The sequence below is a fragment of the Dendrobates tinctorius genome, unplaced genomic scaffold, assembly GCF_039654945.1.
Source record: "Dendrobates tinctorius isolate UK_male_01 unplaced genomic scaffold, ASM3965494v1 ptg000164l, whole genome shotgun sequence".
Classification (NCBI taxonomy): Eukaryota; Metazoa; Chordata; class Amphibia; order Anura; family Dendrobatidae; genus Dendrobates; species Dendrobates tinctorius.
In genome coordinates, this window is record NW_027361831.1 from 9,047,376 (window position 1) to 9,074,903 (window position 27,528).

The following is a 27,528-nucleotide window of genomic DNA, read 5'->3' on the forward strand; positions in this document are numbered from 1 at the left end:
ATTCAAGACAGATTGGAGAGGGGAGAGTTTGGTAAGAGGGAGACCGATTAGAAGAGAGTTACAATAGTCGAGACGAGAATGAATAAGAGAAACAATAAGAGTTTTTGCAGAGTCAAAAGTAAGAAAAGGTCGAATTCTAGAAATGTTTTTGAGGTGCAGATGACAAGAGCGAGCCAGTGATCGAATGTGGGGGGCAAAGGAAAGCTCGGAGTCAAGTATGACCCCAAGACAGCGGGCATGTTGCTGGGGAGTAATAGTGGAACCACACACAGAAATGGCAATGTCGGGTATAGATACATTTGTAGAGGGAGGAAACAAGGAGTTCAGTCTTTGACAGGTTCAGTTTCAGATATAGTGAGGACAGGATGTTAGACACAGCGTTTAGACAATTGCCGGTGTTTTCTAGAAAGGCTGGCGTGATGTCAGGAGAAACGTATAATTGGGTGTCATCAGCATAGAGATGGTACTGGAAACCAAATCTACTGATTGACCAATAGGGGCAGTGTAGAAGGAGAAGAGGAGGGGGCCTAGAACCGATCCTTGAGGAACTCCAACAGTAAGGGGAAGGTGAGAGGAGGAGGAACCGGCAAAAGATACAGTAAAGGAGCGGTCAGAGAGATAGGAGGAGAACCAGGAGAGAACGGTGTCCTTGAGGCCAATGGAACGGAGTCATAGTGAGGAGGAGCTGATGATCCACAGTGTCAAATGCTGCAGAGAGATCCAAGAGATTTAGCATGGAGTAATGACCATTTGATTTAGCTGTTAGTAGATCATTAGAGACTTTAGTGAGGGCAGTTTTAGTAGAGTGTAAAGAGCGGAAACCGGATTGGAGAGGGTCAAGAAGAGAGTTATCAGAGAGATGGCGGATAAGATGGGAGTGGACCAGGCGTTCCAGGAATTTAGAGATGAAAGGAAGATTAGAGACAGGTCTATAGTTAGCGGCACAGTTTTGGTCGAGAGATGGTTTTTCAAGTAGTGGATGTATTATGGCATGCTTAAATGAGGAGGGAAAGATACCAGAAGAGAGAGAGAGGTTAAATATTTTAGTTAGGTGAGGGGTGACAGCAGGGGAAAGGGACTGGAGGAGATGTGACGGAAATGGGTCACTGGTGCATGTGGTTGGGCGAGAAGATGCAAGGAGCCTGCTTACTTCTGTGACTGGTTCAAAATCAGAGAGTGAGCTAGATGCAGTGGGGGAGGGAGGACAGTGCATGGTATGAGCTGATTGGGAGAAAATTTCCTGTCGAATCTGGTCAATTTTTTCTTTGAAGTAATTGGCCAGATCGTCAGCTCGGAGCTCCGTGGTTGGGGCCTGTACTCTTGGGTTGAGTAGAGAATGAAAAGTGTCAAAGAGACGCTTCGGGTTATTGGACAGTGAGGTGATGAGGGTGTTGAAAAAGGTTTGTTTGGAGAGGTGAAGGGCAGTGTTGTATGTTCTAAGCATAAACTTATAATGGATGAAATCTTCGTGTAGATTGGATTTTCTCCACAGACGTTCGGCGCACCTGGAGCACCGCTGCAGGAAACATGTTTGCAGGGTGTGCCAGGGTTGTCGCCGTCTGTGTTGTGGTGTTCTATTTATAGGGGGTTCAACTTCATCCAGGGCACTTTGAAGTGTTTGATTATAATGCTTCAATGCGGAATCAGGACATGAGAGGCAGGAGATCGGGGCCAATGAAGACTGCAAGTTCTTCATAAGTTTCTGGGTGTTAAAGGCCTGTATGTTTCTATAAATATGGATAGTTGGGGTGACCTGAGCAGCCTGGCAGTTCTTGATAGAGAATGAAAGAAGATTGTGGTCAGAGAGCGGGAGAGGGGAGTTTGCAAAATCATCCACTGTACAAAACCGAGAGAAGACCAAGTCGAGGGAGTTTCCGTCTTCATGCGTTGGAGAGTTAGTAAGCTGCGAAAGGCCAAACAAGGAGGTTAGAGATAAAAGGTGAGTAGCAGATGGGGAGAGGGGAAGAGCAATGGGGATGTTTAAATCTCCCATGATGAGGGGAGGGATGTCTGTTGTGAGTTCATTCTCTAGTCCACCAGTAGTGAGTTCTCCTTCCAAACTCCCTCTGATGGGAGCAGGAGGTAGTGAGGCTGATTTAATACCACCTGATAAAGAGGATGACGATTGGACCTCAGGAATCTTAGACTGGATTTAAGACAGCCGACGCCCTAAGTCAGTGCTGGTGACTGCTTCTGTATTCTGAGGTCTTGGTTTTCAGCTCTGTTCCAGCCTTCTCAAAGCTAAGTGTTTTTGCTAATGTTCACACTTAATTTTGTTGGTCTATTCAGTTTTTTGTGTGTTCAGCCAGCCCCGGCTGGGCTGTGCTGAATTTCCACTCTTATTTATCTGTATTTGCCAATTTGCTTTTTAGTCCCCGATTAGATTGGCCTCTTTTTTGCTCTGTCTCAGAATATTTCAGAGTGCTGATATAGTGGGAGAAGTCTAGTGACTTCAGGGTTAATTTTGTTATCAGACGTGTTGGACATTATTTTTGTAGGGTTTTTGGCAGATTGCAGACAGTGTCTTTCCTTTCCTATCCTTTATAGATAGTTTGGGCCCCATCGTTTGCTCAGCCTATTTTCCTGCCTGTGTTTGTGTTTTCATCTTGTTTCACCGTCAATACATGTGTGGGGGCTGTCTATTCCTTTGGGGTCTGCTCTGGGGCAGTTAGTTTTCCCCTTTTCTTGCTTTAGGCTTATGTAGTCCTCCGGCAGTGACGAGGCGTCTAGGTCATCGTAAGAACGTTCCACTGCTACTGCTAGTTGTGTGGATAGGATCAGGGATCTGCAATCTGCATAGTTACCAACCTCTCTGGTTTTCTGGGACTTTGCTTTTTGTTGTCCTCCTCGGTGACCCATTCATAATAGAATCACCAGCCATACCGCAGATTCTAGAGTACTCAAAAGCAGGAGAAAATTGTTTAAAAAAAGAAAAAAAAAAAAGGAAAAGTGTCAGAATTTTTTTATATATATATATAATATATATTTATATATATATATATATATATATATATATATATTGTCTGATCGTGTGGAGCAACTTGCTGCTGAAGTACAGGGAATTTCCACCTACCTCATTCAGTCACATGCTGCTGAACCTAAGATTCCTACTCCTGATGTGTTTTCTGGGGATCGGTCTAAATTTTTGAATTTTAAGAATAATTGTAAATTATTTTTTGCCTTGAAGCCTAACTCATCGGGGAACTCTGTGCATCAGGTTAAAATTGTCATCTCCTTGCTGTGCGGCGATCCCCAGGATTGGGCTTTTTCTCTGACACCTGAAAATCCTATTTTGACTAATGTGGATGCATTTTTTCAAGCCTTAGGGTTGTTGTATGATAACCTAATGCTGTTGATCAAGCTGAGAGAACCCTGTTGGAATTAAACCAGGGTCAGGATTCTGCAGAGTTACACTGTCAAAAATTCCAAAAGTGGGCAGTCCTTACTACATGGAATGATAGTGCATTGGCAGCTCTCTTTCGGAAGGGTTTATCAGAGACCGTAAAAGATGTTATGGTGGGATTTCCTGTTCCCTCTGGTCTGGATAATTCTATGTCATTAACCATTCAAGTTGATCGGCGTTTACGTGAACGTAAAACTACACGGGAGGCGCTGCCACCTTTTGAACAAACGTATGAACCTATGCAATGTGATGGGGTTTTGTCTAGGGCGCAACGTCAGGAGTTTAGAAGGCGTAATAAGCTGTGTTTTTTTCTGTGGAGATGCCTCTCATACTATTTCTGTCTGCCCTAAATGAGAGAAATGTTTTGCACACACACTTGCTGTGGGTGGTGTACAATCTAAGTTTCTTTTGGCAATTACTCTGATCTGCTCCTTATCCACGTTTTCCACTAAGGCTTTTGTGGATTCTGGAGCAGCGTTGAATCTGAGGGATTTGGACTTTGCTAAACGTTGTGGTTTTTCCATGACGCCTCTGCGGACACCTATTCCTTTGAGGGGTATTGATGCTACTCCTTTGGCGGAGAATAAACCTCAGTTTTTGACCCAGGTGATAATGCGAGTTGCCCCAGACCACCAAGAAAATTGTAAATTTCTGGTGCTGCATAATTTGCATCATACTATTGCTCTGGGTTTTCCCTGGTTGCAAACTCATAATCCTGTTTTGGATTGGAAATCTGGGTCTGTGGTGAGTTGGGGCTGTCAGTGTGTTCTTAGGGACGCTCCTGTTTTCTCCACCTCTCCTCAGTCTCATGATATTCCTGATTATCTAGCCGATTTTTCTGATGTATATAGTGAGAGCAAGTCAGCGTCTTTGCCTCCTCATAGGAGTTATGACTGTGCAATTGAGTTGATGCTTGGGTGTAAATTTCCCAAGGGTCGGCTTTTCAACTTATCAGTACCCGAACATGATGCAATGCGATCCTATATTAAGGAGTCGTTGGAGAAGGGTCATATTAGACCATCCTCGTCACCTTTAGGTGCTGGGTTTTTTTTCGTGGCCAAGAAAGATGGTTCATTAAGACCTTGTATTGATTATCGTTCCTTTAACAAGATGACGGTTAAATATCAGTACCCGTTACCTCTGATGTCTGATTTATTCTCCAGAGTTAAGAGTGCCTGCTGGTTTACTAAGCTTGACCTCAGGGGGCGTATAATCTTATTCGCATCAAGCACGGGGATGAATGGAAGACGGCGTTTAATACTCCGGAGGGACATTTTGAGTACCTGGTGATGCCTTTTGGGCTCACTAATGCCCCTTCTGTCTTCCAGTCCTTTATGAATGATATTTTCCGTGACTTTGTGGATAAGTTTTTGATCATCTATCTGGATGATATTTTGATCTTTTCCAGTGATTGGGATTCTCATGTGGAACATGTCCGGACTGTGTTCCGGATTTTGAGGGAGAATTTCCTGTTTGTTAATGGATCGAAATGCCTCTTTGGTGTACAGAGGATTTCATTTTTGGGATTTATCTTGTCTCCATCGACTATTTAAATGGACCCGGCCAAGGTACAGGCCATTTATGATTGGGTTCAGCCTACTTCTTTGAAGGCTCTCCAGAAGTTTTTTGGTTTTTCTAATTTCTATCGTAAATTTATAGGTAATTTTTCTAGTATTGTCAAACCACTGACTGATCTGACCAAGAAGGGAGCTGATGTGCTGAATTGGTCTCCTGAGGCTGTCTCAGCATTTCATGAACTTAAGCGGAGATTTACTTCAGCTCCAGTTTTACGGCAACCTGATGTCTCACTTCCATTTCAAGTGGAGGTAGACGCTTCCGAGATTGGTGCAGGAGCTGTTTTGTCCCAAAAAGACCCTGTGACTTCTAAGATGAATCCCTGTGCCTTCTTTTCTCGAAAGTTCTCCCCATCTGAACGCAACTATGACATGGGGAATCGGGAATTGTTGGCCATGAAATGGGCATTTGAGGAGTGGAGACATTGGTTGGAGGGAGCTAGACATCAATTTATGGTCCTCACCGATCACAAGAATCTGATTTATCTGGAGTCGGCCAAACGCTTGAATCCTAGACAGGCTAGATGGGTCTTGTTTTTCACGTGTTTTAATTTTGTGGTCTCTTTTCTTCCGGGCACTAAGAATGTTAAGACAGTCGCCCTTTCTAGGAGTTTCTTTGCTGATTCTCTTAATGTGACCGAGCCTACTACTATCCTAGGTGAGGGGGTAGTTCTTTCTGCCATTTCGCCCGATTTGAGATGCGCTCTGAAGGAATTTCAGGAGGATAAACCTGAGCGTTGCCCTATGGGAAGATTGTATGTTCCTGACCAGTGGAGAAAGAGAGTGATGTCTGAAGTCCATTGCTCCGCATTGGCTGGTCATCCGGGTATTTTTGGTACCAGAGATTTGGTGAGTCGGTCATTTTGGTGGCCTGCCTTATCTCGTGATGTCAGGAATTTTGTACAGTCCTGTGGGACTTGTTCTCAGTCTAAACCCTGTTCTCGTTCTAGTGGGCTACTGATGCCCCTGCCGGTGTCCAAGAGGCCATGGACCCATATCTCAATGGATTTTATTTCTGATCTTCCTGTCTCAGAGAATGACTGTTATCTGGGTGATTTGTGAAAGATTTTCGAAGATGGTCCATCTTGTACCACTCCCAAAGTTGCCATCTTCCGCTGAGTTGGTACCCTTGTTTTTACAACAGGTGGTTCGGTTACACAGGATTCCTGAGAACATTGTGTCCGATAGAGGGGTCCAGTTAGTTTCCAGATTCTGGAAAGCCTTTTGTTCCAATCTGGGAATTCAGTTATCCTTCTCCTCCGCGTTTCATTCCTAGACCAATGGGCAGACTGAGAGAACAAACCAGACCCTGGAGTCTTATTTAAGATGTTTTATATCTGCTGATCAAGATGATTGGGTCTCATTTTTGCCCTTGGCCGAATTTGCGCTGAACAATAGAGCTAGTTCTGCCACTTTGATGTCACCCTTTTTCTGTAATTTTGGGTTTCATCCTCGATTCTCTTCAGGGCAAGTGGAATCTTCGTCCTGCCCAGGTGTGGACACTGTGGTTGTGAGAATGCAGCAGATATGGGACCAAGTGGTGGATAAGTTGTCACTCTCAGGAAAAGGCCCAGCATTTTTCCAACCGGCATAGGACCATTGCTCCCCGATTTAAAGTGAGTGATATGGTTTGGTTGTCATCTAAGAATATTCCTATGTAGGTTGCATCTCCAAAATTTAAGCCCAGATTTATTGGACCTTATAAGATTTTGGAGATTCTTAATCCTGTTTCTTTTCGATTGGCTCTTCCAGTTACGTTCAAAATCCATAACGTATTTCACAAGTCACTGTTGAAGAGGTTTGTTGAGCCAGTAGTTCCTGTGGCGGCACCTCCTGACCCTGTATTGGTTAAAGGCAATGTGGAATATGAGGTAGAGAAAATATTGGATTCTCGTTTGGCTAGACGGAGACTCCAGTATTTGGTCAAATGGAAGGGTTATGGCCAGGAGGATAATTCTTGGGTCTCTGCCTCTGATATTCATGCCAATAAATTGGTTCGTGCTTTTCACCGGGCCCATCCTGATCGGCCTGATGGCATGGATGAGGGTTCAGTGACCCCTCCTCAAGGGGGGGTACTGTTATGAGCTCATTTTCTGCTCCACCAGTTGAGAGTTCTCCTTCCGTTCTCCCTCTGGTGGTGACAGGAGGTAGTGAGGTTGGTTTAAGTGGTAGTGATCTGCCACCTGATGAGGAGGATAACAATTGGATCTCTGGAGTATCAGACTGGATATAAGACAGCAGACGCCCTATCCTGGCGCTGGTGATTCAGTCTGCTTCTCAGGTCTTGGACTTCAGCTCCCTTCCAGTCTTCCCAAGTTAAGTTTGTTTTTTTGCTAATGTTCACACTTGCGCTTGTTGGTCAATTCAGTTTCTTGTGTGGTCAGCTTGCCCCTGTTGGGGCTATGCTGAACTTCCACTCCTATTTATCTGTATTTGCCAATTTGCCTTTTTGTCCCTTATTAGATTGGCCTCTTTTTGCTCTGTTTCAGAATATTTCAGAGTGCTGATATAGTGGGAGAAGTCTAGTGACTTCAGGGTTAATTTTGTTATCAGACATGTTGGACATTTTTTTGTAGGGTTTTTGGCAGATTGCAGACAGTGGCTTTCCTTTCCTGTCCTTTCTAGTTAGTCAGGCCCCATCGTTTGCTCAGCCTATTTTCCTGCCTGTGTTTGTGTTTTCATCTTGTTTCACCGTCAATACATGTATGGGGGCTGTCTATTCCTTTGGGGTCTGCTCTGGGGCACTTAGTTTTCCCCTTTTCTTGCTTTAGGCTTATGTAGTCCTCCTGCGGTGACGAGGCGTCTAGGTCATCGTAGGAACGCTCCACTGCTACTGCTAGTTGTGTGGATAGGATCAGGGATCTGCAATCTGCATAGTTACCAACCGCTCTGGTTTTCTGGGACTTGGCTTTTTGTTGTCCTCCTCGGTGACCCATTCATAACATATGTCACAGGAGAGAAAATGTGGAAGCCAAGTGGCAAAATGATCCAGGAACTGATGGTAGGGGCCGGGAGGATGATACACCACCGCCACTCACATGGAGAAGGGGGTGTAGAGCCTGAATGCCCCATGTGAACTGCATTGTATTTTATATGGTATGCACTGCTGAATTTCCACCACTTTCTCATACTCCTGAATGCCCCATGTGAACTGCATTGTATTTTATATGGTATGCACTGCTGAATTTCCACCACTTTCTCATACTCCTGAATACCCGATATCAACTGCATTGTATTTTATATGGTATGCACTGCTGAATTTCCACCACTTTCTCATACTCCTGAATGCCTGATGTGAACTGCATTGTATTTTATATGGTATGCATTGCTTACCCATCTTCTTGTATCCATAATTGTACTCCATTCTTGTTATCTCTGCCACTCATCTAAGTGGTCTGTATAACCCCTTCCCCCTTTTATGACCTTTGCTTAACACTGTGCATTTGGCCTGGGCAGTCACACCCCACTTTCACTCACAGCTGATTGTGTTTAGCTGCACATATATTCAGCACCATGGGCCTGCTCCAGACCTAGTCGGCTCCATCTATTTCAAAATCCATATTTCAAAGTACTGACTTCTAAGTACTCTGAATTAGACTAGAATTGGACTGGAATTGACTGTAAGGTAACGGGCTATAACACCACAACAATGTTTCACCTACTTTTTACTATCACCCCCATACTACTCTATTTCTCCCTAACTCCTGAAATCCCTCCACCCAGTAAGGAACTTGTCATTTCCCCCTCCATCCTTCCCAGCCATCTCACCTCTTCGTCACAACTGTTCCTCCACATACAATCCATTTTCTCCAGACACACACGGCCACATCATGTCCTATCCTGCTCCCACCTTCTAATGCTCTGTCTACTACTCCTCATTGCTGGCGACGTATCCCCAAATCCTGGCCCTCCTCAACACATCCCCACACTCAATTCTAACACCCTGCCACGATCCTCTACACGTTTTTGCAACCATGACAACCTCATACCTATTCATCCAGCCCCCATTCCCCCGGTCCCCCTACCTGGAGCCCTATGGAACGCCCGCTCTGTCTGCAACAAGCTATCATTTATCCATGACCTCTTTATCACCAACAAACTCTCCTTCCTTGCCATCACTGAAACCTGGCTCACTCCCTCTGACACAGCCTTTCCAGCTGCGCTTTCCTATGGCGGATTCCATCTCTCTCACACCCCTTGCCCCAGCAACAAGCGAGGTGGAGGAGTTGACTTGCTCCCGTCTGATACCTGCACCTTTACCCCAATTCCTCCGCCACCCTCCGCTACTCTTCCCTCGTTCGAGATGCAGTCCGTCAGCATCTATTCCCCCTCCAACCTCCAATTGGCTGTCATCTACCGCCCCCCAGAACTAGCCATCTCCACCTTTCTCGACCACTTCACCACCTGGCTACTCCATTTCCTTTCTGCTGACATCCCCACCATCATCATGGGCGACTTCAACATCCCCATTGACACTTCCACCCCGGCTGCCTCTAAATGTCTATCGCTCACGGCTTTCCTCGGCCTCACTCAATGGTCCTCTGCGGCCACTCACAAAGATGGTCACACACTGGACCTTATCTTCACCCGTCTCTGCTCCCTCACTAATCTCAATAACTCACCCCTCCCCCTGTCTGACCACAACCTACTGACAGTCTCTTCCCTCTCCTCTCCTACTGCTCAACCCCCGCTCCATAAACTCGATCACCCTCGCAGGTATCTCAAACACATCAATTTACAATCACTCTCTGAGTCCCTTCTCCCTCTTATAAACATAGCTTCCCTTCATGACACAGATGCTGCTGCCACTTTTTACAACACCACAATAACAGCAACACTTGATTTGGCTGCCCCCCTCACACAGAGCAAAACTTGAACAATCAACAGGCAGCCCTGGCTGACCAGTCTGACCAAAGAACTGAGACGGGTTTCCAGGGCCGCTGAGCGGAGAAGGAAGAGAACCCATTCTACTGAGCACTTCAGCACATACAAGCAGTCCCTTGCCAGCTTTAAGTCCATGCTCTCTGCTGTAAAACAAACTTACTTCGCATCTCTCATATCTTCCCTGTCTCACAACCCTAAACAGCTCTTCAACACTTTCAATTCTCTACTCCATCCCACAGCACCTCCTCCCCCTCCTCTCATTTCTGCTGAAGACTCTGCCTCCTTCTTTAAGCAGAAGATCGATACGATCAGACAAAACTTTGGCCCGCAGCCCCCAATGCCCCTCTTAGCCGCTCAGCCCTGTTCTGCAAAAGCCAGCTTATCCACCATGACAGAAGATCAGTTCTCCACCCTTCTGTCAAGATCACACCTCACCACTTGTTCCCTCGACCCACTCCCGTCTCACCTCATCCCTAACTTGGCCACAGTCTTCATCCCATCTCTAATACACCTCTTCAACCTTACCTTTCACTTACAAATGGTGTCTTTCCCTCTTCCTTCAAACATGCCTCAATCACACCCATCCTCAAAAAGCCCTCCTTTGATCCATCCTCTGTGTCTAACTATCGCCCGATATCTCTTCTCCCTTATGCCTCAAAACTACTGGAACAGCATGTATATCTTGAACTGTCCTCCCACCTCTCCTCCTGTTCCCTCTTTGACCGATTACAATCTGGCTTCTGATCGCATCACTCAACTGAAACTGCCCTAACTAAAGTCACTAACGACCTACTAACCGCCAAGAGCAAGCGACACTACTCTGTCCTCCTTCTCCTGGACCTGTCCTCTGCCTTCGACACCGTAGACCATTCCCTCCTGCTACAGATTCTCTCATCTCTTGGCATCACAGACTTGGCCCTATCCTGGATCTCATCATACCTAACAGACCGAACATTCAGTGTCTCCCTCTCACACACCACCTCCTCACCTTGCCCCCTGTCTGTTGGTGTTCCTCAAGGCTCTGTCCTAGGACCCCTACTATTCTCCATCTACACCTTTGGCTTGGGACAGCTCATAGAATCCCACGGCTTGCAGTATCACCTCTATGCCGATGACACGCAGATCTACCTATCTGGACCCAACCTCGCCTCCTTACTGACTGAAATCCCACAATGTCTGTCTGCTATCTCAGCCTTCTTCTCTGCTCGCTTTCTCAAACTGAACATGGACAAAACAGAATTCATCATCTTTCCCCCATCTCACTCTACCCCTCCACCAGACCTATCCATCAATGTCAATGGCTGCTCGCTTTCCCCAGTCCCGCACGCTCGGTGCCTTGGGGTGATCCTCGACTCTGCGCTCTCTTTCAAACCACATATCCAAGCCCTCGCCTCCTCCTGCCGCCTCAAACTCAAAAATATTTCCCGGATCTGCTCATTCCTCAACCACAAAAACACAAAAACACTAGTGCATGCTCTTATCATCTCCCGCCTTGACTACTGCAACCTCCTACTCTTTGGCCTCCCCTCTTAACTATCTGGCTCTGCTCCAGTCCATCCTACACTCCGCTGCCCGACTAATCCACCTGTCTCCCCGCTTTTCCCCAGCCTCCCCCCTATGCCAGGCCCTTCACTGGCTTCCTATTGCCCAGATGCTCCAATTCAAAACCCTATCCATGACATACAAAGCCATCCACAACCTGTCTCCTCCATACATCTGTGACATGGTCTCTAGGTACCTACCTGCACGCAACCTTCGATCATCTCAAGATCTTCTTCTCTACTCCCCCATTATCTCTTCTTCCCACAACCGCATACAAGACTTCTCCCGTGCTTCCTCTATACTCTGGAACTCTCTGCCGCAACACATCAGACTCTCACCATCAGCGGAAACCTTAAAGAAGAACCTGAAGACCCACCTGTTCCGACAAGCCTACAGCCTGCAATGATCCTCGGTCTACTGAACCACCGCACGACCTGCTCTACCCTCTCCTACTGTATCCTCACCCATCCCTGTAGACTGTGAGCCCTCGCAGGCAGGGTCCCCTCTCCTTATGTACTTGTGTGTCCCTTGTCTTACACATGTTTATTATACTTGCCTATATTTTCCCCTTTTCACATGTAAAGCAACCTTGGAATAAATGGCGCTATATAAATGCATAATAATAATAATATACAGCTCTGGCAACAATTAAGAGACCACTGCAAAATTTTCTGTTTGTCTGTTATAGTTATATTTTTGAGTAAAATGTAAATTGCTCTTTTATTCTATAAACTACTGACAGCATGTCTTCGAATTTCCAAGCACTAAATTTTGTATTTATTTTCAGATAGTGAGAAATGGTCAAAATAACAACAAAGTACAATGGTTGCAGACCTCAAATAATGCTAAGAAAACAAGTTCATAATCATTTTAGAAACAACAATACTAATATTTTAACTCGGGAAGAGATCAGAAATCAATATTTTGTGGAATAACCATGATTTTTAATCACAGCTTTCATGCGTCTTGGCATGCATTCCACCAGATTTTCACACTGCTTTTGGGTGACCTCATGCCACTCCTGGTGCAAAAATTTAAGCAGTTCTTTTTTGTTTGATGGCTTGTGACTATCCATCTTCCTCTTGATTATATTCCAGAGGTTTTCAATTGGGTTCAGGTCTGGAGATTGGGTTGGCCATGTCTGCTGCTTGACCTTGTTGTAATGGACTGCCATTTTAAGGATGGAGGCAACATTACACTCACTGTATCCCTGCGTGTGCACATACCCTTAAAATGGCGCCGGCCACACTATCTTGGAGGAGGCAATTTTTTTCTCTAGGAAAATGGCGCCGCTTGCGCAGTATCATCTATCGGATTGCCGCTCCTGGAGGACCCTCTCAGTGTGTGCATCGTCCACTGGCGATGTCCGTGTGCCGCGCTCCAGACACGGCAGCAGGAGCCTGCATGAGTGGGAATGATCCCGGGACATTGTATTACCAATAGACTCGTGCAAAACTTCAAAAAAGAAATTTTTTTTACTTTGTTGTACTGTAGAGTGTGGGGACAGATGTTCACTATTAATCCTAGATTAATGTTTACAACCCTGTTTTTGCTGCACATGCCTTTATCATCTTTTATTCCACTTTTTATTCTAATATTTGAGTGATCTTGTATTCATATTCACTTGTATCATTATCCGAAGGTCGCAAATTATTGTATAGGATTTCTTTATCCACAGTATAGTTATATCTATTTCATTCTTCTCTATTTTCGGACTTCACCAACCAATTTTGATACTTGTTTCTGTTGGACTAATTGTTATGGGAATCATTTTGCCGTGAGTTTGCTTCGTGTGTGGTTTTAGCTTGTGTCTGACATTCTCCCTTTATATTCTTATTTTAGATTTTTTTTTATATTTGTCTGATATTTGTTCTATAAAAGAAAAACTTTTTAATTAATTTTAGCTAATCCGCCTATATATTTTTACAGGTTCTCTAGTAGTATATGTAGTAGCAATCTAGGCTCAGTGACGCAGATACAGATGACCCCGGGACACAGCACTGACCTCCTAGGTCAGTTTCGTAGGTCTGGAGATGTGGATCTGGGACATCCAGCAGATCTGCTGTATGAGGGACTGTTCTATTTGGCTCTTTCGGTGTACCTCAGATAAAATGGAGGCGACCCTCTCTCTCACATTATCATAGATGGATTGTACAATGTAGTGTATATGATAAATACGGTAACTGAAAACACCAGTTTGCAGTAATGTATCAGTAGAAAGTAAGAGACTGGGAGAAACTTCTACCAAAATTCCCCAAATCTATCACACAGAGAGCGCCAGACCCCTGGGACTGAGCTAAAAGCAGAGAAATGGGGCTGTAAAAGGAAAACTGGGTGTGCTAAGGGGGAACACAGTAATATAAGCACGACTCTGCTCCGTACACCTCGTACACACATGGCTCCGCTCCGTACACCTTGTACACACGCAGTTCCACTCCGTACACCTCATACACACGCGGCTCCGCTCCGTACACCTCGTACACACACTGCTCTGCTCCGTACACCTCGTACACACGCGGCTCTGCTCCGTACACCTCGTACACACGCGGCTCCGCTCCGTACACCTCGTACACACGCGGCTCCGCTCCGTACACCTCGCACACACGCGGCTCCGCTCCGTACACCTCGCACACACGCGGCTCCGCTCCGTACACCTCGCACACACGCGGCTCCGCTCCGTACACCTCGCACACACGGCTCCGCTCCGTACACACCGTACACACACACGGCTCCGCTCCGTACACCTCGTACACACACATGGCTCCGCTCCATACACCTCGTACACACGCGGCTCTGCTCCGTACACCTCGTACACACGCGGCTCCGCTCCGTACACCTCGCACACACGCGGCTCCGCTCCGTACACCTCGCACACACGCGGCTCCGCTCCGTACACCTCGCACACACGCGGCTCCGCTCCGTACACCTCGCACACACGCGGCTCCGCTCCGCACACCTCGTACACACGCGGCTCCGCACACTTTGTACACACGCGGCTCCGCTCATACACTTTGTACACACACGGCTCTGCTACATGACATCCACCCTGTAAACCCCTCCAGACCCCACACATAAACTTCCCCTCATCCAGCACCATGACAACCAGCACAGCAGAGTCCTGCATACACTGAGGCCCCTGATCATGTGACCCCTGACTCCTCCCCTCCTGTGACCTCATCCCAGGTCCTGTGCGCACAGAGCAGCCATATATGTGGTGTGCGGCTCTGCAGTTGGAGGTAGGTGCTGGAGATTCCCTATTAATGGGCGCGAGGTGAAAGACTCTCAGTGGACTCCTTTAACATATACCACAATTCATGATGAACAGATACAGCAGAGACATATAGGGACAGTACAATGACAAAGATTTCACTTCTTACATTACATGAGTGATATCTAGTGAAAATTCTACTCTAAGTCAGAAACTGGACAGTATATTCCTCCATACAGTATAATGGGCCCCATATAATGCTTCATACAGTATATGATGGGCTCCATATACTATAATGAGCCACATTTATTGCTCCATATAGAATGAGCCCCATTTCTTGCTCCATGCAGACTAGGCCCCATATATTGCTCCATACAGTATTTAATGAACCCCAAATAATGCTCCATACAGTATATGAGGGGCCCCATAATGCTCCAGTACATCATGGGCCCCATATATTACTCCAAACAGAATGGGCCCCATATAATGCTCTATATATAATGGGCTATATATGATGCTCCATGGATAATGCTCCTAACAGTATAATGAGCCCCATATATTGCTCCATACATAATGTGCCCCATAGATTGCTCCATACAGAGTAGGCCCCCTTAATGCTTTAGTATATGATGGGCCCCATATAATGCTCGAGTATATGATGGATCCCATATATTGCTCCAAATAGAATGGGCCACATATAATGCTCCAGTATATGATGGGGCTCATATATTGATTCAAACAGAATGGGCCCCATATAATGCTCCATACAATATGATGGGCCCCATATAATGCTCCAGTATATGATGGGCCCCATATATTGCTCCAGTATATGATGGGCCCCATATATTGCTCCACAAGGAATGGGCCCTATATAATTCTCTTTATATAATGGGCTACATATGATGCTCCATTTATAATGGGCTCCATGTGATGCTCCATATATAATGAGCACCATATAATGCTCCTTACAGTATAGCGAGCCCCATATATCAATGTGGGGAACCTCAGATGGGCCATTCTGAAGAGCTGTTCACACACTGTATTCCATGGGCATCAAAGGTTTTCTCCAAAGAATCACAGAATCCAGAGGAGGAAAACATCGGCACTGATGCCCAAAATTTTTTTCATGTTGCATCTGGGGCTGGACGAAGTGGGGTCTGAGCAGAATGCAGACCCTCTGTGAGTGGCTGCATTCATCAGTAGTTTGCCCTGTGCAGCATCCGTCTTTATGCTTGTGCATTTGTGATCTGACTTGGTGTTGGAAAGGCTGTTTTTTTTCTGTTTTTTTTTTTTAATTTTTGTTCTTTAGATTGTTGTCTCCAAACAGAATCCAGACCCTCATCACCAGACGTTAACCACCAAGGGTGGAGGTGATGCCAATGAAACTCAGATACCAGAGGCACACGCAGACTGTACTGTGGTGTCTGGTCAGGAAGAGGAGGAGGGAGACTCTCAGGGTCAGGAGTGTGAGAACGGAGAGGATAATGATGAGGTTGTAGATCCCACTTGGTGTGAACCTAGAGGTACGCAGCTGAGTTACTCAGTAGAGGAGTTGGAGGAGGAGATTATGTTGCGGCTTCCCACATAGGCATGAAGTAAAGCAACCATGACAAGAACTGCATACTCAGCCCCAACTCCGGCTGTTGCCAGCACAGCTTACGAGTGTTCAGTTCGCAGGGGCAGCAAGGGTTGCCTAGCCTGGGCCATTTTTTGAGACCGCAAAGGATTACCAAACACATGTTATCTGTCAAACTTTTAAAAAAAACTCTGTAGAGGCAATAATTTGACAACGACATTCATGAATTGGCACCTCGCCAACCACTGGCTGTCCCATCATCCCCATCTGCTGCTTCTTCCTCTCCGTCACTATTACAAGTCTTCTCACACAGGTCTCCGGCCACAGAAACTACAATTGTTTACCCGTCTCAGTCGGGGTGAGTGAGAGCCGATCAGCTGTTATGGAAGTAGACATGACTGCTGCTTTTGTGTCACCTATCATAACACATCTTTCTCATTCCACCATAACATCTCCTCCTGCACTTCACTCACAGTCTAGCAGTTTGTCCAGGTCTCCGTACTGCGCCATCTCTCAGCACAGCAGTCAGCCCTCTGTCCTGCAGTTGTGGTCACATAAAAGAATGTTTTCTCCTACACATGGTAAAGCCAAGAGCTTGAACGCTACCATCTACAATGTGTTGGCCATGGAAATGCTGCCTTTCCGCCTGGTGGATACAGACGGTTTCTCAAAGTTGACGGCTATTGTACTCCCCCCAGTACCAGGTTCCCAGTCGCCGTAACTTCTCTAAGAAAGCAGTGTGTGCGCTACACCAACATATCACAAACAACATCATCCGTTCCTTGACTAAATCTATATCTGCCAGGGTGCATTTCACCACTGACACTTGGACGATTAAGCATGACCCAGGGCGTTACATCTAGCTGACTGGGCGCTAGTTGACTCCTGTGGCTGTGGGGGCAGGCAGGGAAGGGGCTGCTCCATAAGTCTTGGAATCATGGGCGTACCCACCGTGGAGCAGGGGGGGCAGCCCCCCCCCAGAAGCACACCTATCATGATGAGGTCACCTGTTTTTCCTGCAGCCGGCCCTTTAAATCCTCGGGCATGGTGACTTTACAGGTTGAACGTCAGGACGTTCTTTGTGGGTGGAGAGAGAGTGTTCTAATCTCCCCGTCTCCCGCCCCTGGATGCAGCGCGCCGCTGAACGTATCAGGTCAGGCATCCAGAGGAGCTCCTAGTACCCGCGTGCTCCTGAGGCATTCGCTGTTATTCTATTCAGTCAGTGATGTCATGCCGGGTCTGGGTGAGTGAGTGCTGGCTGGGCTGATGTATATACAGGGGTTGGCTGTGGCTTAGGCTGATGCATATACAGGGGCTGGCTGGGCTGATGTATATACAGGGGCTGGCTATGGCTGGGCTGATGTATATATAGGGGCTTGCTTGGCTAATGTATATACAGGGGCTGGCTGTGGCTGGGCTGATGTATATACAGAGGTTGGCTGTGGCTGATGTATATAGTGGGGCTGGCTGTGGCTGGGCTGATGTATATACAGGGGCTGGGGGCTGGCTGTGGCTGTATATACAGGGGCTGCAGGCTGGCTGGGCTGATATATATACAGGGGCTGGATGGGCTGATGTATATACAGGTGGTGCTGGGCTCAGTGGGCTGGGGATGGACCTGGTGATGATGTATATACAGGTGGTGCTGGGTTCAGTGGGCTGGGGATGGACCTGGTGATGAGGTATATACAGGTGGGGATGGACTCAGTGGGCTTGCTATGGCTGGGCTGATGTATATACAGGTGGTGCTGAGCTCAGTGGGCTGGGGCTGGACCTGGTGATGAGGTATATACAGGTGGTGCTAGGCTCAGTGGGCTGGACTTGGTAATGATGTATCTACAGGTGATGGTGGGCTCAGTGGGCTGGGGCTGGACCTGGTGATGATGCATATACAGGTGGTGCTGAGCTCAGTGGGCTGGGGCTGGACCTGGTGATATATATTCAGGCGGTGCTGTGGTGGAGGCTTTAGAAAGGGCGGAAAGGGAACTGATAGTGAACCCATAAGTGGAGTGTCAGAACGGGCTCAAGGAAGCTTAGGAGGGAGTCAACGAACTATATTAAAATAGAGTAGAGAAGAAAAGAGCTTTCCAGAAGGCACAATTCTACGATGAGGCTGAAAGGGTGGGGCATATGCTATCAGAAGTGGTGGTAGCACAAAGGGAATCCTCATTTGTATACAAGCTGAAGACTGACGAGGGGATGGAAGTGGTGGATATGGAGGATACACTGGAAGATTTTAGATGGTTTTATGAGCTGCTATATTCTTCTGAGTCAGGAGCCTCATCAGCAGAGATACAAGGGTTTCTTAGGGCGGTGGGACTCCCTAGGATTGCAGAGAATAACAGGAGGAGACTGGAAGAGCCTGTAACACAGGAGGAGGTTGAAACAGCTATAATGTCTACGACAAATAATAGGGCTCCGGGGACAAATGGACTCCCGGGTGAGATCTATAAACAGTTGGTTGAGATGGTAGCACATGGACTTAAAGTGGTCTAGGAGGCTTTGGAGCGTGGTACACTGCCGTTGTCCATGAGGGAGGCTGTGGTATTGGTCATCCCTAAAGAAGGTAGAGACCTGAAGTTGGCAGAATCCTACAAGCCCATTTCATTGCTAACGCCAGATGTTAAAATTCTGGCCAAAATTATGGCCAACCGGTTAACGTGTGTGTTGCAAGATCTTGTCCACCCCAATCAATCCGGATTTATGCCGAATAGGTCTACAGCAATAAACATACGTAGACTCTTCCTTAAACTGCAGCTGCCGTCGAATAATGGGGGTCGTAGGGTGGTAGTGTCGTTGGATGCACGTAAAGCATTCGACAATATTGAATGGAGCTATCTTTGGAAGGTATTGGAGTGCTTGGGATTTGGGCCAACCTTCATATCATGGATTCGGCTGCTGTACACATCCCTAACTGCTAGGGTCAGGGTTAATGGGCAGACATACAGACAATTCGCTCTTCATAGGGGGACCAGACAGGGGTGTCCGCTGCCTCTGCTGCTTTTTGCGTTGGCGGTGGAACCCCTGGTGCAGACAATTAGAGAGGCAGCTTCGGTCAGGGGGTTTAAATATGGACCTATAGAGGAAAAAATAGCTTTATACGCAGATGATGTGCTGCCTTTCCTAGAAGACCCTGATGAGTTCTTGCACGGTGTGATGAGCATCATTGGGAGATTTGGGGCTATGTCGGTACTGGAAATGAATTGGGAGAAATCCATTATTCTAGCCGTGGATGGTAGTGGTGAAGACCTTAGGACAGAGAAGGATGGTAGTATGTTGGCGGTTGTGTGGCAGTTCAAGTACTTGGGCATTCAGGTATCGCTCCCGCTCTCGAGCTATATAGACCTGAATCTGATCCCGCTACTGGGTAAGTTCAGAAGCAAAGTGGGGGCTTGGTGTAGATTACATCTATCAGTGGTAGGATGGACAAATCTGATTAAAATGGTGCTGATGCCCCAGGTGTTGTATGTGCTGCACAATGCCCCCATATGGTTACCTAAACGGTGGTTCCGTTCAATCAGTTCTATATTTACAGATTTTGTGTGAGGGGAAAAAACAACCGAGGATTAGACAGGAAATATTACTAGGGCCCAAAGATGAGGGGGGTCTGTCTCTACCAAGCCCGTGGATTTATTGTCTAGCAAGTCAGGGCCAACAGCTGAGAGGATGGAAAGAGACAGAGGGCATGGGTTCGGTGTGGCAGATATTTACTCGGGTACTGGAGAGAGACTCATTAGTTCAAGGACTAAAGGAAGGTAGTTTTAGGAAGCTTGGACTCTGGCCCTGGTACACAAAGTGTGGGTGGAGAGTAAAAGGATTAGGGTAGTGGAGGCCCTGACTAATTATTCCACTATATGGCAAAATGAAAAACTGCAGGAGCTTGACAAAATGGGGGAATTTAAAAACTGGACGAGGAAAGGAGTTCAATACATGGCCCAATTACAGGACTCGCAAGGACTAGTGACTTTTGAGAAACTACAGGAGAAATATGATTTATCTGAGATCTGTGGGTTCCAGTATAGACAGCTTTGTCACGCTTACATTGCACAGAGTAAGACAGTTTCTATGAGGGTCCAAAAAGACATATTGGTGTGTGGGGAGGAGGACTCCCGTAAAGTGTCTGGACCAAAAGGGATCGCCATCTGGGTTCCTGAAGAAACGGTACCAGGGGGCCAACGAAGGAAAGCGGGCGACTAGAGGTAACAGGGCAGCAGGGGGCGGGGCTAGGAAAAGAGGAGCGGGGAGTTCATAGGGCACAAAGGCTGACAGGACGAGAGAGACCATGGAAAGGAGAGAGAGCGATCTTGTCAGACGTTGATCAGCAGGGAGATCGTGAGTGGTCTGTGGAGGGTAAGCGGGGAACTGCCCGACAAGAGGCTTGTGCTTCACCCCAACCCTGGGCAACTCTCCATCCACGGTCAGCCGCAGCTGTTACCGCTGTCCTTCGCTCTGGTGCGGCTGGTCCGCAATCCCTAGCCGCCGCTGTCACGACACACCAGCCCGCTGCGGTGACCTGGACACTGCCTCCCTGCCTCAGCCCATGGCTGCGGCCCCTTCATCACCGGCCACAGCGGGTGCTATCTCGCCACAGTCTGCAGTTGAGGCCTACTCCCCGCCTACAGAGGGACCCTTAGGCCTGCCAACGGTCACTATTGCAAACTGCGTCACAACCCCGCTTTGGAGAGAGAAGCCTGACAAGACTTTGAGAGGCTGACCCCGCCGTGTTGACAGGGGGTTATCTCTACAAAGGTTCGCCCAGGGCCTGTTGTGCCCCAACAGCCAAGATCTTTCAGGGCCTGTTGTGCCCCCAGCTTCTGGATTACTCCAGGGCCTGTTGTGCCCCGACAGCCAAGATCCTTCAGGGCCTTTTGTGCTCCCAGCTTCAGGATTACTACTGGGCCTGTTGTGCCCCAACAGCACAGATCCTTCAGGGCTTGTTGTGCCCCAACTTCTTTTGGATACGGAGACGCCTAAGATCACTGCCATCCTTCAGTTGCTGGGCCTAGCGTTTGCAACGTCAAAACAGCCGCAACAGAGACCTCGAAGCAGACCCTCCAGTGACACCAAAGGACGACCGGAAGGATAAGTTGACTTTAGGAAATAAGTACTCATAGTTGCCGTACGTGGCCTATATTAGCCGGCCCTGCCGGGTTAGACGTAGTCTCGATAAGAAAAGTATTGTTATTGTTGTTGAGTCCCTGCGTGGACAAATAAGTGTTACACCTTTTTGGTTGCTCAGCATAGCCCTAGCGGCTTCAGTTCATAAACGTTGCTTTCCAAAATCATAGTGTTGTGTCTCGTCACTGCATCCTAAGAACCTGTTGGTACCTACAGGTGGACTATGTGTGTAGTGATGGAGGAACAAAAGGAGTTACCGTATTTTTTGCAATATAAGACGCACCGGACCATAAGACGCAGAAGGAAAACATGGAAAAAAATAATGTGTCAAATGGGGGTCCGTCTTACAGTCCGAATTCAGCTTACCAGGGAAGAGATCCGGCACAGGTGGAGGAGTGGTTACAGGGGTCATTCAGTGGTCCAGGCTGGTGCGGTGGCGGCAGCGGCTCTGTGCTGGGGCAGGTGGGCTGTGCTGGGGCAGGTTGGTTGTGCTGGGGCTGGTGGGTTGTGCTGGAGAAGTTGGGCTGTGCTGAGGTACCTGGGCTGTGCTGGGACAGCTGGGCTGTGGCAGGTGGGCTGTGCTGGGGCAGGTGGGCCTTTGCTTGGGCAGCTGGGCTGTGCTGGGGCAGTTGTGCTGTGCTGGGGCAGCTGGGCTGTGCTGGGGCAAGTGGACTCTGCTGGGGCAGCTGGGCTGTGCTGGGGCAGGTGGGCTGTGCTGGGGCAGCTGGGCTGTGCTGGGGCAGGTGTGCTGTGTTGGGGCAGATGGGCTGTGCTGGGGCAGGTGGGCTCTGTAGTGTGGTGGTGGCGGCGGGCTGTGCTCCAGTGCAGGGGCGGCGGCTCTGATGCAGGAGCAGCGGCTCCGCCGGCATTTCCTCAAAGCCCGGAGGCCCCCGCACATCCGTTGATGCCATGTTGCGGTGGCCTCCGGGAACATTGACGCCGGGAAGATGGCCGCCATTCCGGGGACAGCGCATGCTCAGGTTCAGATCTCGTCCCGAGATCTCAGGACACGAGATTCAAATCTCGGCAACGAGATCTCGGGAGGAGATATGAACCTGAGCATGCGCCGCCCCCTGACCGGCGGCCATCTTCCCGGCGGCCATGTTCCCGGAGGCCACCGCAACATGGCAGCAACTGATGTGCGGGGGCCTCCGGGCTTTGAGGAAATGCCGGTGGAGGCCTGCACTGAGCACAGAGAGCTGCTGCCCCTGCACCGGAGCACAGTCCGCCGCCACCACCACACCACAGAGACCCGTGGCACCCGAACCAGCCACCAGCCATGGTCGCAAGTGAGTATATTGCGACCATAAGACGCACCCCCCACTTTCCCGAAACATTTTTTGGGGAAAAAAGTGCGTCTTATGGTCCGAAAAATACGGTATGTCAGGTATTTATGCACACCTTTTTAACTAATTACCCGATTAAGGCTAAAGAAAAGTGGGAAGATGAATTGGGGCCGATAGAAGAGGATAAGTGGGAGACGATTATGGAATATATACCCCAATTGTCACTGAGTTAGCTGGGTAGACTCTTACAAATATATGTGATCCATAGAGTGTACAGGATCCCTGAAAGACTACATAGGGCAGGACTGAGACAGACTTCTGGATGCCCTCATTGTCAGGCTGATGGGGCCAGGATCTTACACATGTTGTGGCAGTGCTCCAGACTGGACTCATACTGGACAGTGGTTATTAACACTATAGAGGGAGTGTATGACTGTAGAATTGAGAGGGATCCTGTGGTTAGTATTTTGGGTTATGTGGAGGAGATTCAGATTCAAAATCAGGTCAAATTGGCGATAGCTAGGTTGTTATACATTGCACATAAATTAATAGCCAGGCACGGGATAAATGAAGAACCGCCGACGATACAAGAATTTATTAGACAATCCGACTTTATTGTAAATATGGAAAAAGGTATTTATGCCAAAAGAAAAAGGGAAAAAACAATCAATGCATTGTGGACACCGTGGGTGGAGAGACGATGATCCTGAAAGGAGGACGTACTTCTGAGTATTTGTTGCTGATGTTTCTATGAGGGGTGGAGGGAGGGGATGCGCTGTAATTGAAAATATGTGACCTTGTTGGACATGGTAATGTCTGGACTCTATTTCTTTGTTTGAATCTTGTTAATAAAAATTTAGCTGATACAATAAAAAAGAAGGGACCCGCAAATGCTGAAGTATTGAAACATGCTTTTACACAACCTTAAGTTTTCCCCAAGACAGCAGTGAGGCATAAAGTGTGCATCGCAGCTCTAGACTTCCAACCTCCGGCCCGTCAATTCGTCAATGCCAAACCATTAGCAGCAGCAGCAGGAGCAGTAGTGTAAGTCTTAGGGCTCATACCCATTTGCGAGAAAAAAAACGGTCTGATATCAGGACCGAAAAAACAGACGAGTGTCATGCGATTACAATGCTATTTTTCTTACATTGCATCCGTATGACATGTGTATGCAATGCGGTTTTTTCTCAGCAACTATTTTTCTACAATCTTTTACAGGACCATTTACAGTGTTCAATGGCACAAAATGGTGCGAGTGCTGTGCATTTTTTTTCTCGCATCCATTGACTTGCATTGGCGAGTCTCGTCCAAGATACACAGCAAATTGCAGCATGCTCCGATTTTTTTTTCTCTGACCGATTTCAGCTGAGAAAAAAATTGCAGATGAGATGTAACTAGTGTTGAGCATTCCTATACTGCAAATATCGGGTATCGGCCTATATTCGCTGTATCGGAATTCCGATACAGAGTAGCGATATTTTTACAATATCGAATACCGGAATTGGAAGTTCCCATAATGCAATGAGCCAGTGTTGTGGCTGTGATTGGTTGCTGAAATTATGCGCAGTCTGTGCGCATCATGATGCGCGGTCTGTGCGGGCCTGCCGGGGGTCTGTGCGGGCTGCCGGGGGTCTGTACGGGCCTGCCGGGGGTCTGTGCGGGCTGCCGGGGGTCTGTACGGGCCTGCCGGGGGTCTGTGCGGGCCTGCCGGGGGTCAGTACGGGCCTGCCAGGGGTCTGTGCGGGCCTGCCGGGGGTCTGTACGGGCCTGCCGGGGGTCTGTGCGGGCTGCCGGGGGTCTGTGCGGGCTGCCGGGGGTCTGTGCAGGCCTGCCGGGGGTTGTGTGTGTGTGCAGGCATCGTCCGATGGGACTACAAGTCCCATCGGGCTATGCCTGCTACAATGACAGTGATTGACACATTAGCCAATGATGGGACAGTAGTAGTCCCATCATCCGGCTAATGTGCTGAATGTAAAAAAAAAAAAACATACAGTCATGGCCAAAAGTATTGACACCCCTGCAATTCTGTCAGATAATACTCAGTTTCTTCCTGAAAATGATTGCAATCACAAATTCTTTGGTATTATTATCTTCATTTAATTTGTCTTAAATGAAAAAACACAAAAAGAATTGTCCTAAAGCCAAATTGGATATAATTCCACACCAAACATAACAAAGAGGGTGGACAAAAGTATTGGCACTGTTTGAAAAATCATGTGATGCTTCTCTAACTTGTGTAATTAACAGCACCTGTAACTTACCTGTGGCACCTAACAGGTGTTGGCAATAACTAAATCACACTTGCAGCCAGTTAACATGGATTAAAGTTGACTCAACCTCTGTCCTGTGTCCTTGTGTGTACCACATTGAGCATGGAGAAAAGAAAGAAGACCAAAGAACTGTCTGAGAACTTGAGAAAACAAATTGTGAGGAAGCATAAGCAATTTCAAGGCTACAAGTCCATCTCCAAAGACCTGAATGTTTCTGTGTCTACCGTGCACAGTGTCATCAAGAAGTTTAAAGCCCATGGCACTGTGGCTAACCTCCCTAGATGTGGCCGGAAAAGAAAAATTGACGAGATTTCAACGCAAGATTGTGCGGATGTTGGATAAAGAACCTCCACTAACATCCAAACAAGTTCAAGCTGCCCTGCAGTCCGAGGGTACAACGGTGTCAACCCGTACAATCCGTCGGCGTCTGAATGAAAAGGAATTGTATGGTAGGAGACCCAGGAAGACTCCACTTCTTACCCCGAGACATAAAAAAGCCAGGCTGGAGTTTGCCAAAACTTACCTGAAAAAGCCTAAAACATTTTGGAAGAATGTTCTCTGGTCAGATGAGACAAAAGTAGAGCTTTTAGGGCAAAAGCATCAACATAGAGTTTACAGGAGAAAAAAGAGGCATTCAAAGAAAAGTACACGGTCCCTAGAGTCAAACATGGCGGAGGTTCCCTGATGTTTTGGGGTTGCTTTGCTGCCTCTGGCACTGGACTGCTTGACCGTGTGCATGGCATTATGAAGTCTGAAGACTACCAACAAATTTTGCAGCATAATGTAGGGCCCAGTGTGAGAAAGCTGGGTCTCCCTCAGAGGTCATGGGTCTTCCAGCAGGACAATGACCCAAAACACACTTCAAAAAGCACTAGAAAATGGTTTGAGAGAAAGCACTGGAGACATCTAAGGTGGCCAGCAATGAGTCCAGACATGAATCCCATAGAACACCTGTAGAGAGATCTAAAAATGGCAGTTTGGAGAAGGCACCCTTCAAATATCAGGGACCTGGAGTAGTTTGCCAAAGAAGAATGGTCTAAAATTCCAGCAGAGCATTGTAAGAAACTCATTGATGGTTACCGGAAGCGGTTGGTCGCAGTTATTTTGGCTAAAGGTTGTGCAACCAAGTATTAGGCTGAGGGTGCCAATACTTTTGTCCGGCCCATTTTTGGAGTTTTGTGTGAAATGATCAATGTTTTGCTTTTTGCTTCATTCTCTTTTGTGTTTTTTCATTTAAGACAAATTAAATGAAGATAATAATACCAAAGAATTTGTGTTTGCAATCATTTTCAGGAAGAAACTGAATATTATCTGACAGAATTGCAGGGGTGTCAATACTTTTGGCCATGACTGTACGTAGTACATACATACTTCATATATACTACATTCATACAACATACATACTACATACATACTACATACATACTACATATATACAACATTCATACATACATACATACTACATACATGCTACATTCATACAACATACATACTACATATATACTTCATATATACAGCATTCATACAACATACATACATACTACATACATACTTCATATATACTACATTCATACAACATGCATACATACTACATATATACTACATTCATACAACATACATACATGCTACATAATTCATACATACTACATATATACTACATTCATACAACATACGTACTACATACTACATATATACTACATTCATACAACATACATACTACATATATACTACATTCATACAACATACATACATACTACATAATACATATATACTACATATATACAACATACATACATACATACTACATATATACTACATTCATACAACATACATACTACATACAATACATTCATTCATTCATACAATACATACATATAGACATACAGTACATATAACATAGAGTACATACTCACCATCACTTGTCACTTTGATCCCCGAAGCCAGTGTCATCTCACTGTAAAAAATATTAAAATAACAAACAACTGATATACTCCCTGATCCGCAGAAATCCACGAGTGTCCCACGCCGATCTCCTGCAGTGCATCACTGAGAGGTTACTATAGTTCACTGGTCTCACTTTATGGCAAAAGCTACGTGGGAACTTTCTCACACAGCAATGCCAAAAGTGAGACTAGGGACTATTTTTTTACAGTGGTGGAGGAATACAGTGCGGAAGGATACCTATCTCCCGTCATTGTATTCCTGGGGCCCCTAGAGAGCGGTGGCATCAGCTGATGCTGCTGTTCTCCACGGGAAATCGTCGTGGGACACTCGTGGATTTCTGCGGATCAGGGAGTATATCGGTTGTTTGTTATTTTAATATTTTTTACAGATGACACTGGCTTCGAGGATCAAAGTGACAAGTGATGGTGAGTATGTACTCTGTCTATGTTATATGTACTGTATGTCTATATGTATGTAGTTTGAATATATGAATGTCTGGTATGTAGTATGTATGTTGCATGTCTGTAGCATGTTTTATGTATGTATGTAGTATGTACTATGTATGTATGTTGTATGAACGTAGTATATATGTAGTATGTATGTTGTATGTCTGTAGCATGTTTTATGTATGTAGTATGTATGTATGTTGTATGTATGTAGTATGTATGTATGTTGTATGAATGTAGTATATATGTAGTATGTATGTATGTTGTATGAATGTAG

General features: G+C 46.8%; 1 protein-coding gene across 1 annotated transcript in view; it reads left to right on the top strand.

Annotated features, from left to right (window-relative positions):
• LOC141052977 (uncharacterized) overlaps positions 1–27,528 on the top strand; it is a 137,755-nt gene that overhangs the window by 37,827 nt on the left and 72,400 nt on the right. Inside the window, 1 exon segment of the mRNA XM_073550305.1 lies at positions 7,273–7,282. Within this exon segment, the coding sequence (XP_073406406.1) occupies positions 7,273–7,282 (10 nt within the window).